This window comes from Antechinus flavipes, chromosome 2 (genome assembly GCF_016432865.1).
Source record: "Antechinus flavipes isolate AdamAnt ecotype Samford, QLD, Australia chromosome 2, AdamAnt_v2, whole genome shotgun sequence".
Taxonomy (NCBI): Eukaryota; Metazoa; Chordata; class Mammalia; order Dasyuromorphia; family Dasyuridae; genus Antechinus; species Antechinus flavipes.
This window is the reverse complement of record NC_067399.1, coordinates 387064028-387080986: the sequence shown is the minus strand read 5'-3', so window position 1 is coordinate 387080986 and position 16959 is coordinate 387064028. Positions and strand designations below refer to the sequence as shown.

The following is a 16959-nucleotide window of genomic DNA, read 5'->3' as shown; positions in this document are numbered from 1 at the left end:
AGAGCATTAGTGCCTCAATTTCTCCACATTCCTACCAATGTTTATTACTTTTCTTTTTTGTCATATTGGCCAATCTGATAGGTATGGTATCTCAAAGTTGTTTTAATTTGCATTTCTTTAATCAAAAGTGATTTAGAGGGGGCAGCTAAGTCGTACAAAGGATAGAACACCAGCCCTGAAATCAAGACAAGAGTTCAAATCTGACCTCAGACAACACATCCTAGCTGTGTGACTTTAGGCAAGCCATTTAACCAATTGCCTCAGAGGGGGAAAAAAAGTGATTTAGAGCACTTCTTCATATGCCTATAGATTTGAGTTCTTTACCTGAAAACTGCTTGTTCCTATCTTTGATAATTTATCATTTGGGGAATGGCTTGTATTATAAATTTGACTCAGTTCTCTATATACTTGAGAAATGAGGTCTTTATTGCTGCAAAGATAAGTCTCCCAGCTTTTTGCTTTCCTTCTAATACTGGTTTCATTAGTTTATATTAAATTAAAAGGCTTTTGTATAAACTAATCAAAATTATCTATTTTGCATTTAATAATGCTCTCTCTAATTTGTTCATGAATTTTTCCCCTTCCCTTACAAGTATTCATTACAATATAAAGACTATTCTTTACTCTTCTAATTTGCTTACGGTATCTAACATTTTATTTACCTTAGTTTCAGTCTTTTTTATTTTTGGTTAATTTAATCAAGTTCTGTGAGGGATAGTTGAGATCCTACACTAGTAAAATATTCGTGTCTATTTCTTCTTCTAACTCATGCTATACCACTCAAGGCATATATGTTTAGTACTGATATTGTTTCATTGTCTATAGTACCTTTCAGCAAGATATAGTTTCCTTTCCTATCTCTTTTAATTAGATTTTTGCTTTTATTTTGTCTGAGATTGGGATTGCTACCAATGGGTGCTTTTTTTTTTTTTAAACTTTAGCTGAAACTCCAAATCTTACCTTTACTCCGTGTGTCCCCCTCTGCTTCAAATGTTTTTCTTGTAAATAACATATTGTAGGATTCTGATGTTTGATCCCTTTTGCTATGCACTTCTATTTTATGAGTTCATCTCATTCAGTTATGATTACTACCTGTATATTTCCCTCCCACCTATTCTTCATCCTGTTTGTTCTCTCTCCTTTCACCTTTTCCCTCACCACCAATATTTTGCTACTGTTTGCCACACCTGATCTGCCCTCTCTTCTGTCAATGCCCTGTCCCTCTTCTCCTTTTTATTCAATCTTGACCTTTCCTACTTCCCTGTCAGGTAAGACTAATTTCTATATTCAACTGATTGTGTATATCATTCTCTCTTTGATCAATACTGCTAAGAGTAAGGTTTAAGCGATGCTCATTGATCACTCTTCATTTATTGTCTTTCACGCCTCTCCAAGGGAAATAATTTACACCATTCCCTCCCTTTCTTCTGCAGCCAACGCACTCCTCTTTCTCATCCCTTAATTTTTTGTCATTCTTTCAAATATACCTTAGATGTATACCCTCTATGCATTATTTCTCCTAACTATACTACCGGTAATACACTTTTAAAGAATTACAAGTATCATCTTTCTGTGTACAAACGTAAAAAGTTTAGCTCTATCAAATACCTAATGTTTTCTTTTCCCTTTTTACCTGTTTACCTCTTGGATCTTGGTCACATTTTTGGTTTAGTTCCTGTCTTCTCCTTAAGAAAGCTTGAAATCCTTATTAAACCCCTTCCCCCACCCCCACCTTAATTTAATATGCTTAATTTTGCTGGGTAAATGATTCTTGGTTGCAGTCTTAGCTTCTTTGCCTTCTGGAATATCATGTTTCATGAGCTCCAATTTTTCTCTTTTTTAAGCTAATTAAGAATTAGTCTCTAGAGATTTAATTCAGTGATAACTCCCACATTAGTAATGTATATTTTCTTGTTTAGCAAAATATAATCTATTTCCTTTACTTATGGTCCTCAACATGTTCAGTAACTTACCTCTTTTTTCTTCCAGTAAAAATGTTCATGATATTAAGGTGTGGAAGCTTTTGTGTGATATTCAAATCTCTGGCCTCTTTCATTCCTTCTTCTTGAACCTTCGTGCTTTTCCATATATTTCCCACCTTTTCATTCTGCTATTCCAAGGATAAGTGTGTGTAGACTGATTTAATTTGAAGGGTCTCTTATCAAGTTCTTCACAGCATTTAGCTATTTCTTAACTCTCAGGCAACTAATATCAGTGTATAAGTTCCAATTTTCTTTTAACGGAAATCTTCACACAAATACTTATCATCAGTACTGTAATATACGATGACAAAACATCCCATAAAAATACCATTTCTTATTACTTTTGAGTATACAATAAAACCTATCCCCACCAACTATTTTCTTTTACAAGAAGTACCTGTGAGTAAGTCTTCCATTTAGCTGCACTTGTCTTTGTTCTGGTTTCATTTATGTTGAGAATATTAAGATTGATATGATAAAATTCTAGCATATGATTACACGATAGTTACTGGACAAGTATCTCACACTTAGAAGAGTAATAGTAAAATTAAAGTTTTGTTATGGTCTAAAAATTGTGTTGTTATTGGCATCCTCTGCAGTGAAAGAAACCTTATAGGATGAAGGGTCATTTTGTATTTTTCTTCATTTCATGGATTGTCATGATAAAAAAAAAAAAAGATCTAACATTCATTGTCTAGTCTATTGATAATGTGCCTCTTCATATTCAGCTAGTTTGGTTCTCAAAACTTGTTTCAAAGGCCATATCTGAACCCTTTTTAGCATGTTAAAACTTGCCAGTCCTTACAAAGCCTTTGAGAATTCAGAATCGCTTTGAAACCATGATGAGACATCTGAGTAGAACTCTGGAAATACTGGGATACAAAGACAAAAATTAAATTGTCCCTCCCCTCATAGAGGTTTTAAATAATATGTATGCAGATAAAATAATGTGGAGAGGAAAGCATTAAAACTGGGGAGTTCTCCCTTGAGTTATCACCATGTTTCAAATTGAGTTAACACTAGGATTCCAACACTGGGGTATCATACATTTAGAACTGGAAGGAACCTTAGAGACCATGTAGGCCAATTCCCCTCACTTTACAGATAAAGAAAATGAGACTCGAAATGATCAATTGATTTGTTTTGCACTTCCAACTGCCTCTCAGACAACTCCAACTGACTATCCAATAAATATCTTAAACCCAACATGTCCAAAACAAAATTCATGTTTTCCCCTACCTTCCTGTCTTATTTTAGAGGGCCACACCATCTTTCCAATCTCTTAGACTCATAATTTAGCAGTTACCTTCAATTCCCTACTATCTCTGCATGTGTTGCCAAGGCTTATTGATTACTCACCTTTGCAACATCTCTCAAATATGCCAATTCTTCTCTGATAGAGCCACCACTGCAATGCCTTCATTATTGAAAGAGCATGCTGGGCTATCTCTGGTAAGTCTGCCTGTCTCTAGTCTCTCCCTACTTCAATCTATCCTATATTCCAGCCACTAAAGTAATTTTCCTAAAATTCAGGTCTGATGATGTCACACTTTTATTCAAACTTCAGTGGCTCTCTACTGCCTCCAGAATCAACAGGCTTCAAAGCCTTTAAAGCATAGTCTCCCTGGGGCAGCTAGATGGTCATCAAAGAGAACACACATCTTCTTAATTTAGTGTCTTCCTCAATCATTTCCTTGATTGTTCCAGTAAAACAAAGCTTGTTTGTTTATATTTGTTTGCTTGGCTCCACCAGTAGATCATGGAAAAATCTTGAGGGCAGGGACTGCCTTTTGCCTTTTTAAATGTCTCTCAGTACTTACCACAGTGTCTAACCTAACACACAGATGGTATACTTAGGTGATAACTGGCAGAGATCACATTCACCTGATCTTCTAATTCCAACTCCATTGTTTTTTTTTTTTTTTTTTCCCCCATTCTGGGATAATCAAATCTCCTGCCTAGATCTATTCCATAACAGATTTTATTTTAAATGTTTTGTGGTACTTCTCATCCTTCTTTTATGGCATATTCCTTCATCATTCTCCCAGTATCCTGATTAACAAAATGCCTCTGTTTATTTTATTTTACTTCAAAGTACTTCATCCATTATTTTTAGAAAAACTTTGGTCTCTCTGACAAGCTGGAGAAGTATTCCTTCCAACCTGTCACTTTTTCTTCTATCAAGGGAACAGCCTATCGGTTATATCTATCTACCAAAAATATGAACACATGCCATGGCAAAAATTTCTCTTGTCTCTGAACTTGCTAGAAGAAAGGGCCTCCCTCTGTACATCTTACTGATTACTCTTGGAGAAATATTGTAGCAAATTGCCAGGTTGCTAGCATTGTTATATATTAATATATTGGGGTGGAGGGAGGAGGTGGGGAAGGAAGAGGGAGTCTGTTGACAGGGACTTCTAAATGAGTCTTCAGTTAGTTACAGCAGACTAAGGGGACACAATGCTACTTTGCTCAGCAGCTTTTGATAGGCAAACTACCAATTCTTGCCTAAGCACAAAATACAAACAGTATCTTTCTACCTCAAGCATAATTAAGTTATCATTCACTTAGTACCTCTTCTTCTTTCCAGCATTTTTTAAAAACCACTTTCCCCATTAGATTTTTGATAATATCTCTTGTTGATCATTTCTCTAGTCACAAAGCTTTCTGTTTAAGTTTTTCAAAACAAGAGAACATAAAAAGGGGAAAGGTGGGATCACTAAAGCTTATTTTGTTCTAGAATAGTTCAAGGAAGTACACATACATTCTTATTGTAAACTCTTCAAGAGCAAGTGCTGTACTTTTTTTCCTTTGTTTTTTTTCCACAATACCTTTTCAGTGCTTACAGGAGACACTTAGCAAATATTTGTGAAAATGTTTATTGATTAATTGAATGCATATACTTTAGTAAAGGAAATGATAACAGGAATAATTATTAGGCTCTAGAGCAGAGTTTAAGTACCTGGAATAGGCGTAATCCAGTAGCATCTGACAAGAATCGGAGATCTCGATCCAGAAGAAATTCCACTGGAACCACAGACCCCAAACCCAATTTATCCACTAATGGAGTGAAAGTCTGTGAAGTGGAGAAGAAGTAGATTAAGTATCTAGGAGCTTATAATGGCTAAAACTCTTACCTGACCAGACCCCAAAGCTTCCATTTGTTTATAAACTTCTTTGTCACCACTTTATAGTAAATGAATGTGATTGACAATATAAAGCCCTACAGAATGATTCCTAACCCAGCACCAATCCTTTATATAAACCTTCTCTGTCTCTGTCTTTTTTTAAATCACCATCATAAGCAAGGCAATCCTGGACAGAAAAGTTAATTTAAGATCAAAATGAAAAAAATTCTGAAATTCTCTATGATCTCTAAGGAAGTTAACCTTCATGGGCAGGTCTTGTTAGGATTAAGCCTGTGTAAAGAGACCCAGGGAAAACAAATTCAAATTTAAGACCTCTGAATGTTGTTCTTGCAATCTGAGGGGTTTTAAAAATTAATCCTAATCCTTTGATTTGACAAACATTGTCTAAAATGTGCAAGGTTCTTGAAAAATGTATATGTATATGCACACAATAACTTTTAAATATAAACTGACAATAAATGTTATTCAAAGCTTAATGAAAGAGGTAAACAAATTATGGCCCATGAATGTAATAGAATATTATTGGGTCACAAGAAATGTAGAGCAGGAAAAATACAGAGGAATATGGGAAAATAGAAGTAATGCAGAATGAAGGAAGCAGAACTAAGAAAACCAACATACATAATATCCACAACAACTACAGGATAAAAAATGACTACAATAAAAACCCATAAAATATACAGAAAAGAAATGCAAAAAGGATCTTAAAAAACCAACAGGACAATTTTATTTCTATTTTGTTAAAAATGCTTTTAAATAATTATAAAAGGAAAAATAAATTTAATGCCACTCCCAAAACAAAAAAGAAAGAAAAATTGCGCTAGCAAATGAAAATACATCTCACACTGACAAAGTGTCACTAAGTTTTAAGTCCAGATTTTTTTATGAATTTAAGTTTAAACTATAAAACAATTTAATTTTCTTTTAGTTGTTGCCACTTTTCACCTAATGTTTTCAACAACAGAATAAGAAAGAAAAAAGTACTTACCTTTAGAATTAAATTCTGTTTATTATATCCTACCTTAGAGATAGGGAAAGGGACTAGACCGGTAATTTAGCTGATAAGGGCAACTCCCAGGAGAGGAAACGGCTACCAAGGCAGTCTGCACCTTCTCAGTTTCCCAAACTTGCCTGAAGTAGAGAATTGTCTGAGGCACTGAGAGGTTAAATCAGGCCCTGTCCAGGTTCACAGAACCCAGTAGTGCTAGAGGCAGCACTTGAACCCACATTTAATTGGCTCTGAAGCTAGGTCTCTAGCAGATGCCTTAAAAGGGCACTGGATCGTTTAAAAAAATTCTTCAAGAATATACCCATTTTGAAAATTTTCTATGAGAACATATAGAAGATGACACAATTCCCCAGAGATAGAAAGTAAATATTTTAAGATATAAAAACTTTCAGAGCACTTTTGAGAAAACATTTCCTATTTATGTTGTCTTGTCCTTCAGAAAATTATTTGAGAGCAAGGTTCATATTTCTAAATTATGCAGATTAATTTAATTCTCAAAAGCATGGCTCTTAATAAAAATCTCATACATAAGTATAGATTATCCCATCTTCCAAATCAAACTCAAAAGGCAGAAGATTACATAGGTTGCCACCCACTATACTCACTAGGGCTGGCCACTGTGCAATTGAGACCCTGGTCCCCTGGAGGAGGAATGGATCCTTTCGAGGAGCCCAGACTAATGAGCCTTCTAAGAGCAGCACAATAACCTCTTCAGCATGGACTTTCACCCAGGAGTGTTGCTTCCAGTTGCAGCCATCAAATTCCACAAATATCTGCCAGAAAATTAAAAAAAGGATTCAGAAGCTCTAATTTAGAATTCCTTTATCTTACAACAAAATAATACAATCCCCTTGTACTCTGTAAATGGTTAAAGAAAAAAAATTACATTCTTTAAAAATTACTTTAGAAATCATTTTAAGAGTTACTGAGCACTGTTTATTGAGGACAGAAGGCTGGTTTTTATCACTAAGAAACAGAAGTAAAACAATTACAATCACAGAGACAATAATTTTCAGCAGGGTATACACAAGAATTTCTAGTTTTCCACTTTTTCCTCAATATGTTTCAAAGCCAATGAATAATTTTAATACATTACATATGTATGTACATGTATATAAAATATAATATATGATCAAATATAAAAATGAAATTATGGTTTTAGCTTTCTAAATTCCTTTTTGGGTTCTAGCAAGATTATAGTGTATCTATGCTGAAAATGGTTTACAGGAGGGACATGTGAATTAATAATAATTTTAATTATTTACTGTGGCCAATAATCTGTTGGCCAAGGAATGTTGTAGTCACAATAAGGCTTTCACTTCTCCCCTGAAAAGTCAGTTTCTTAAAAAGTAGTTAACTAGAAATTACTACATGAAAATAGTTCATACTAAACTTTTAATAATGAGCTCCCATCCCATCTACACTTGGTTTTGACTTCTAAACATAAATTCACAAAGCATTTAAGATATATCTATACAGATATGGAATTAATATAGAAAATAACAATTAATATAGAAAACACAACAAATTCTCAATAAAATATTTGTGGATAGATGTTACTAAAATGTTGTCTAAACGATTAATTGATATATGCAAAGTTCTTAGTTTCCCAGTATTCTATAAAATATGTTATACACTATGGACCCAGATACTTATATCCATTTCAGCCTGAATAGGCTTAGAGAAATCAACATCCTACATAATTATTCTGTGGCCAAACAATCAATCTAAATGTAGGGTGTTGGTTGGAAGAGTGGCTGTTGGACTCCTTCCACAAATATTTACTAAGCCAATGAAATGAAACAAAAGGAACATGATAGATGGTCACTGTTCTCAAGAATACTATCCACTACTATTCCTATGGCTAGTACACTACTACCGCTACCTATTAGTCTGCCTATCACCTATTATTCAGTCACAGGATACCTAGAAGCAAAATTATTCTTAATCAAAACTTCTTGCTCTTTCATTCCTATCCTTTGTGACGCTATCCCTATGTCAACTTTAATCCTGTCCTTTCTTGTACCCTCTGGAATTTCTTTCTTTCATTCTGGATCTCTTTCTCTCATCTTTCTTCCATCTACTTGCTCTTCCCCTTGATGACAGTGTACCTCAGGCCACCCTATCCAGCAATTGCTGCACCTTCACTCATATCCTCCTACACTTTGGGCCTGGAAAAGAAGTTAAAGAGTTTTTGCCACCTTCTAATTCAGTTACCTGTTTTCCTTTTAAGTTTGGCCAATTAAATTTTCTACCCAATTCATTTTCCTTCTTTTTTCAAGGAATTGGGCATCTAACTGGCTCACTGTCTTCCTCTCATCATTAGCCTGAACTGAGATTTCAACTTCCATGTTGATGTCCCTAACTTCTCACTTTTTCAATCTCTTTAAATCCCATGGCTTCCTCCTTGAGGATATCTTATTCAGACACAGGGATCATAGTCAAGATATCTCACCATTATCTATTAATGTGATTAAAAACTTTGACATTCTTCTGTATGACCAAAACCCTCCTCTCAAATTCCACCTATCATTATACTTTAATACTCTTAAACCTACTTTTCATTCACATCATAACTTCCAATCTCCCTCCCATCTTTTAGAACTTGTTCTACTGTTTCTGTGGCAAAGCAGTGCTTTCTGATTTTGTATCTCATTCTCCACATATTCCAAACCTTTTCTTAAGTGACTTAGTTCCAATTCCATAATCTCATGCCCCTCCTTCCACCTCACCTTTTACCTCTTCCAAATTTCCTTATTAGGTATAACTCAGAGTACAAAATGGCATATGTTTTTAGGTGTCCATGGGGAATTCTTTGCTTTTGTGGGGCAGTAAAAGAGAGGGAAAGGGATTAGGGTTAAGAAGTATTTGGGATCTTTTCCCACCCATTATTGATACCTGAGATATGGTGTATTAGTGAAGAAAGGGGCTGGGGAAACATAATCACACTTCCATCTAATCAGGTTTGTATATTAGCAGAATATTGTGATTTCTGGGAGGAAAAAAAAAAAGAATAAATATTTTGAAACTGGGAGTTGGGATGGGGAGAGGAAGTGATTTACTGGGGTGAGAGGAAGAAAATTAAATTACTAAGGCTGTTAAGGTAAGATTTAGTAAAGGGTGGTGGTCTCAGCTTAGATAGACAGAAAAATAAACTCTGTTTTCTAATTGTATGGGCCTCTTTCTAGTTACCCTGACTTACAGTGAGGAACATTCCAAAGATTATTTGGAGGCTGTGTGAATCAATGGGGACTGCTCAACTTTAGAAAAAAGGAAATTTCTTACTATTATCCTCCCTTTCCTGCAAGTCATATTTTTTATACTTAAATTTAAAAACAAAAAAACCTATATGGAATATATGTACACAATTAGAACTTAAAGGATTAAAGTCTTATAGCCATTATAGCAGCCACCAGAGAGGCAGAACAAATGGGAATGGGAATGTATGATCAGAAGCAGAACTCTTCTGTTAAGAAGGAAAGGACTTTGTGGCAAAAGGTAATTGAGACAAGAATCCATTTTAGTTGCTGGCCATCTTTTATCCAGCTTATGGTGGTGGTTGAGTTTTTTGGCCTCTCTTATCCAAACATTTACCAGGTAGAATCACAGTGTAAAAGGCAGCAGGAATCGCCAGGCCTTTTGCTGGCTGTAGTTTTGAATAATACACATAAAATGAAGCACATTTCCTCGAGAGGGAGGGAAGGGGGGTGTGTATGGTGGGATGAAGATTAAAAAATGAGTTGGCTGGTCAACTTAAACCCAATATTTAAAGGGGAACAGGGATGTAGGCATTTTTGGTAGGTCTAGAATATCATTAAAACAGGCCTTTTGATTTATCAAAAAACAATTCTCCATCCTTATGGGACTTTGCTGTCAAATAATATTCTGAAGCATAAGACAAACTTAGTATCTTCCCCTTCAAAACTCCCCCTATTTCTGAATTTCCTTTATGCATTCATTGTCAAAGACACCAGGCTCCTTTCAGTGTCACTGTAATTCTTGAATCCTTTATCCAATCAGGTGCCAAATCATGTAAAATCTTCTCTAAAATATCTTTAGAACAATCATTTCTCTACAGTCATACAACTATCCACTCAACACCTCATCATCTACTTTTGGATGGACTATTCCAATAGCCTTCTAAATGGTCTCCAGGCCTCCTGTCTCCCTCTACTTCAATCTACCTTTCACACAGCTGCCAAGGTGATTTTCCTAAAGTGTAGGTCTAATCATGTTACCATCTGCACCCCAACCCTTAACTCCCCAATCAATAAACTCAAGTGGCTTCCTATTACTTCTAGGATCAAATATAAAGTCCTTTGTTTGATAGTTCTCTCTCTCTTGGCTTCTTCCTATCTCTCCATTCTTCTACTTCATTCTACTATGTACTCTATGATCCAGTCATACTGGCCTGCTGGTTATTCCTCACATAAGATGCTTCATCTTTCCTGAGTGCCCTTCCATTAGCTATTACCTGGAAAGTTCTCCCTCCCAATCTAACTTTTAGAATCCTCAACTTTCTTTAACACTCAGCTCAAGCACCATTATTACTCCAGGAGGCTAATTATTCCCCCCAGTTGCTAATAATATTCACTCTAAAGTTACCATCTAATTTACTGTTTTTTCTTGTATTTTCCAGTTTCTGTACTTATGTACATTAGAATGTAAGTTTGCTCAGGGCAGAGAATTGTTTTTGTTTTTTTCTTTACCTCTCCAGTACTCAGGAAGATGAAAGAACAATCATTTAATAGGCCCTATTATGTGGTAGGCACTATACACTAAGCATATTACAAATATTCTCTCACATAACCATTCAGGAACATAGTATGTAATAAGTGCTTGTTGATTAACTAAATGATTCTGCGAAATTTATAGTTCAAAATCTCAAGTGTTTTTTGACAAATAAATCAATTTTCTATATATGCTTTCTATTATAGTTAATCTTGGGAATTGAAAACAATAATCTAAAAGATAAACTTTTAGGTACTCTCCAAATTGCTTTATACTTCTAAGAAAGAGCTGGGATACAGTTAAAAAGTCACCTAATTGACAAAAGTCACCTTGCTCATCAATGAAAACCACCACATTAAGTCCCTCTATTACAATGATCTCTTCCCTTCCTTTTCCCCCTTACTTCCTAACTTCCCTGACTAATTAGTATATAAAGATTGATGGCTAAATGAGTCATTGGCAGGCCAAAGAAAACTATTTTCTTGAAATTAAGCACTAAGAGCTCAAATAATGGTCTCATATCCCAAGATATATAAGAAACTGATTCAAATGTGTTCAAACAAGAACCATTCCCAAAAAATAAATGGGCAAAGGACATGAAAATTTCAAAGAAAGAAATTCAAGCCATCAATAACCACATAAAAAGAAAAAAGAAAACCGCTATTTTAAAAAATATTTAAATCAGCTTTTTGTACGGGAAAAGAAATAGAAATTCAAAGTGTGTCCATCAACGGGGAAATGGCTCAACAAAGTTTAGCACATTATAAAGCATATTTATATTGTAAGAAATGATGAAAGGAACAGTTTCATGGAAAACTAGGAAGATTTCAATGAACTATTGCAGAGTTAACAGAATCAAGAGAATTATACAGCAGTCTTAAACTGTGAAAAAAACCTTTGAAAGATTTAAGAACTCTGATTACTGCAATGTTCAACTATGATTCCACAGGAATGATAATGAAGCGCAAAACAAGACAGTTATCTTCAACCATAGCCAAATGTGAGAATTTGTTATAAGGTTTCCTTCCCTGCAAAAGGGGTTGGAAGGGAGGGGGAGATGGGAGAAGACAACCAAAAAGAGGAAGGAAATAAAGACAGGTTCATTGAGGCATGAAGAGACTAGGAAACATCACAAACAGGAAAGTTTTGGAAATTATATACTGAAGTTTATTAATATTTTAAAAAGAAAAGCAAACTATACATAAGATTTCCAGTTTCTTGTATGATCAATCTTCATTTTCTGTTCTGTGCATATGGAAACATTCATTTTAACTAGTGCTTGTAAGGTTTAGAATTAAAAGAAAATTTTAAAAATGAATTATGACATGACAATGATTAAAATAATGTTGAGTATTTTTGATGAGTTAATAAATGCTTGCTAATAATGAGCTTAATTCATATCTAGAAATAAAGGTCTCAGAAATGAGTTAAGGGCATAACATTTTTTACATACAAGAGTATGATTATAGATTAGCCAGTATTAAAGATGAAGACAAAATAGATGATAATATATGGATCAACCCACAGAACACTGAAAGCAAAATGATAAATTCTAAATGGAACGTGATCTAACACAGCCAAAAATCAGCACTGTTTCATGAAAAGAAAAAGTAACAAGGGATTGCAGGTACTTGGAGACCAGAGAAAGAGTTATCCTAAGAGAACAGATATAGCAGTGCAACTGTTTGTTTTTATTTAAAAGATTCCCTTCAGACTGATCAGCTTGTGAGTTTAAAAATCAAATAAGGGAAAAAATAGCTTCGAAACATTGCATTTTCATAAATTCTCCAGAGAGGAGGAAAAAAAATCTCCTAAACGCAGGCCTTTCAAAGTGACAAAGTCAGATATTTCGCAACAAAATGGGAATTTTCCAAAATATTCTACAATATTGGGGAAGAACCAATTATTTTGTAGCATTATAATATCTGGAGCTGAAAAAGACCTCTGAGAGAATCTTTTGTAGACATTATTCTTTCCCTTCTCTCTCTTCTGATGGCTACCCCTATAAAAACTTAGTTCAAACATCTCTGAACAGAATGACTTAAAATTAAATAGTTTAGGTACCTCAGGGACCTCTAAAAATACCTTCATGTATATTAAATAAAATGTCTTCAATTTACACTTAATCTTCTTCCAAACTCCAATCTCATTGGTTATTCTGGTTTATATTTTTCCCCTAACCTGCTTAAGGTTTAAGATGGATCCTTTCTCTTCCCTTCTCTCCATTATTCCCCTGTAACCTTCACCTATGGCAACATTAAGAGGCTACTTGCCCAACTTCAAATAGCAAACCATTAACTCACTTCAGATTAATAACTAGAATTGTCAAAGCTTTTCCTTTCCTTGGCTCACCAAAGTATTAATACAGGAGATTAAAATAAACTTTTGTAGTTTGTTCTATGAGTCAGGAATTCCAACAGAGGACAGGTTTAAAGAATATTATAGAAAAAAATATTTAGCAGAAAGCCAACATGGGCTAGTCATGTGACAAGGGAGGTAATTGATACTGATGGACATAAGCTATGCTGGCACTCTTAGTAAATCAGAACACAAGTACTTTTGAATTATTTCCATGGCAAGCTTATGGCTAGATTTGAATAAGAGTCACACAAAATGTAAAGGTTTAGGTGGGGAACAATACACATAAGATAGAGGCAATACCAATAACCTTATAATCACAAATCCATTTGAGTATATGACACACTATATGAAGAGGTATTTTAAAGGTAAATGTTACATTTTCAAAAAACGGGAAAAAATTCTTTTCCTTATCCTATTTTATATCCTAGTCTAATTAATTTAAAAACAATATCCCAAAAATGATGAAAGAAACTTCTAAAGGAGTTGATGCTGGTCCCTGCCAGTAATAAATACGCAAAAGGACTTTCCATTCAAGACTTTAAATGTACCAATCAGGATGCAGAAAATACAGATGATCTCAGTTTTCCAAAGACTGATGAAAATCCTATCTCAGGATAGTTCAAGAAGTAGATCCTTACGTGGTTTCAACAGTCATTTTATAATGTTAAAACAATGTTATAAAATTTTAGAATAGAAATGCGGAGCAAAAGAAGTAATTTATTTTAAACAAATAAGCAGTCATTGCTCCCTGAATAACATAATTCTCTAGCAATCCTCATCCAGAAAAACCGCATAAAGGGCCCAATGTAGAATGACTTCAGAAGTCTCAAGACAAATTACTGACATGATTCCACCATCACTAGATAAATCCAGAAGACTTTATGACTATAAACTCTGTGAAGTACATCACTGAAATGTCAGGTACAGAGTGGGAAAACCACTGGAAATTCAAATTGGATTTATCCCCCAAAGGTAAAAACAATTTAGGAATGGATTGTCCTCCAAAAATTCTAAGTTGGTGTCACTTGTAGTCTACAACACATTTTCCCACATAAAGAGGTCAAAGATGAAGGTTAACTCCATAGGTGAAACTACAAAGCCGTATTTTTTTCCTTTCAAGAAAAAGAAAAAAAGAAAAGAAAGAAAAGAAAAATAGGACAAAGGCTCCAATCAATCAGTATTTAAGTGCCTACCAGCAACTAGGAATCGGGCTAGGAGCTTCCCACCTCCCCCAATCAATACAGTCCCAAGCCCTCCAGGTATTTGCAATTGGAGGAAACAGATACAAAGTGGTAACCAACAAAAAATTCGAGCAGGTGGAAGTGGAGTTTCCATTTGAGCTGTCTTGAAAGGAGCTAAGAAAAAGGAGCTAAAATTCAAAGAAGCAGAAGTGAGAACATAGTGAAAGTATAAAATAAGCACAGAAAGGCAAGAGATTTAATGCTACCTTGGGGAAACTAAAAATAGGCCAGTTTGGCTAGAATGTTGAGGAGTAACTTGAAAGTCTGGAAGGTGGGCTAGAGTCAGGTTGCAAAGGGCTTTAAGTGTCAAGGTAAGGAGTAGTTGGACAGCTAGGTGACATCCAATGGAGAGATTGTCAGGCATGAAGTCAGGAAGTTTAAATTTGGCTTCAGACACTTACAAGGTAGGTGACCCTGGATAAATCACTTACTTCTGCTTGCCTTAGTTTCCTCATCCATAAAACCACCTGGAGAAGGAATGGCAGATTACTTCGGTATCTTTGCCAAAAAAAAAAAAAACCCAAATGGGGTCACAAAGAGTAAGACATGACTGAAATAACCAAACAATAAAAGTACATATTTATCCTAGAGGGAATACAGAGACACTTAAAATTTTTGAGTTAGAGCACAGTAACGTGACAGACTCTACTTTGAAGAAAATTATTTTGGAAATTTTTACTGAGAATACAATAGTGCAGGTAAAAGATGATGAGAGCCTGAAGTAGGATGGTTTGAACTGAGAATGGGAAAGGTGTATTGTGGAGGAAGCATTGGTGTGAGGGGTCAAATGATTAGATATTGGGTTAATGTAGATAGAGTTAAAGAGGCAAGGATATTTTGCACGGATATTCACACTGTTATGGAAAGATAGTTAAGTTTCAGGAGTAGGGGAAAGAGTAAGTTTTATTTTGGTGTTAGTGTGGTATTATTATCCCCCTCCTTTTGACACTGTTCCTTCCTCCACACAATAAAAAATTTAAATTTGTATTTATTTGACATATAAAGAAAAAGACTGTTCCCCCACCCCTCTTTTAGCTAGAAAATAAAGTTGTAAGGTCGGCTAAGTAGTGCAGTAGATAGAGCACCTGCCCTGAAGTTAGGAGGACCTGAGTTCAAATTTGACCTCAAGACACTTAACATTTTTTTAACTGTGTGACCCTGGACAAGTCACTTAACCTCAATTGCCTCAGCAAAAAAAGAAAAGAAAAGAAAAGAAAAGAAGGTTGTAGAACTTAGCAGAAATATTATCAATGAATGAAAATGAGAAGGGATCAAGCTTAGAGGTATCTCTAGAGCATTTCTCTCTACTGATAAGATAAAGTATAGAAGGTGAATATTACTACAAATAGTCAGCCCAAGCCATAGCGGTATGGTAAGGTCCAGAAAAGATAAGCTCCATGCACAAATAAATAAATAGGCCAAAAGTCTTTCCAGTGGTAATTTACACTAAAACAAATGATGTCAAAGAATGGAATGTGCAGATAAATGACTGGAAAAAAAAAAAAGACAGCTAAGAAAGAATAGCTTACTGGGTCTGATTTTTCTTGTACAATATGACAATATGGAAATATATTTACAAGAATTGTAAATATTTAACTTATATAAGATTATTTGCTGTCTTGGGGAGGGGGAAAATAAGGAGAAAAATTTGGAACACAAAGTCTTACAAAAATGAATGTTGAAAACTATCTTTACATGTACTTGAAAAAAAAATACTACTGAAAATTAAAAACAACAAAAAAGATTATTTTAGCAGCAGATTGGAGGGTGGATTGGAGTGGGGAGAGAAAGCCAGTGAAAAGGCTACTATAGCAGCCTGTAACCTAGACTAGGCTATAACAGTCTAGGAAAGATACATTTCTATAACAGTAGCCTTTATCAATTTTATTCATCATTTTTTTGGAGGAGTCAATACAGAGTTTTTGTGATTATAGGTTTATTGTCTAGCTTTTATTTATTTAAAAAGTAAAGTCTGTTAATGTTATATAAAAAAATAAAACTAATCTATAAGAATTTAAAAAAAAAAAAAAAAAAGAATGGGTAAATATGTCCTTAGCATTATCCATGCTCTGACAGCAGAATACAGTTCCTGGTTTACTTCCGGCCAACAGCTCCAAACCACAGAGTCTTCACCTAGGCCAATATACCAAACTCCAACCTCAGTAGTCCCGACAAGTGACCTTTGGCCTCATCTACCCCAGGTGAGTCGCTTCTCTCATATTTTCTAATTACAGCTCCAAAGAACGGCTAAAATTCTTTCCCTCCCCTCCCCCCAATTCTTTTCAGCTTCCCAAAAAGGGGAACCTTCTCCTACAAGAATGTAAGGTCCCTGAGGGCAAAGCCTGATTTGATTTGCATTTGTATATCCAGAAAGAGTGGAAAGCTAACGTCTCAATAAGTGTCAAATAAACATAATCGCTATCTTTAATGCAGAAATACTTTTAAAGTAGAACAAAGTAGACAAAAGGCTATGTATAGCTCCAAGT

At 34.8% G+C, this 16959-nt stretch overlaps 1 protein-coding gene across 1 annotated transcript in view; it reads right to left on the bottom strand.

Moving 5' to 3' along the window:
• KDM3B (lysine demethylase 3B) overlaps nt 1–16959 on the bottom strand; it is a 56647-nt gene that overhangs the window by 35339 nt on the left and 4349 nt on the right. Inside the window, exons 2-3 of the mRNA XM_051978478.1 lie at nt 6746–6913; nt 4945–5058 (exon numbers count right to left, since the gene is read on the bottom strand). Coding sequence (XP_051834438.1) covers nt 4945–5058; nt 6746–6913 — 282 coding nt within the window. The remainder of the gene's footprint in view (nt 1–4944; nt 5059–6745; nt 6914–16959) is intronic.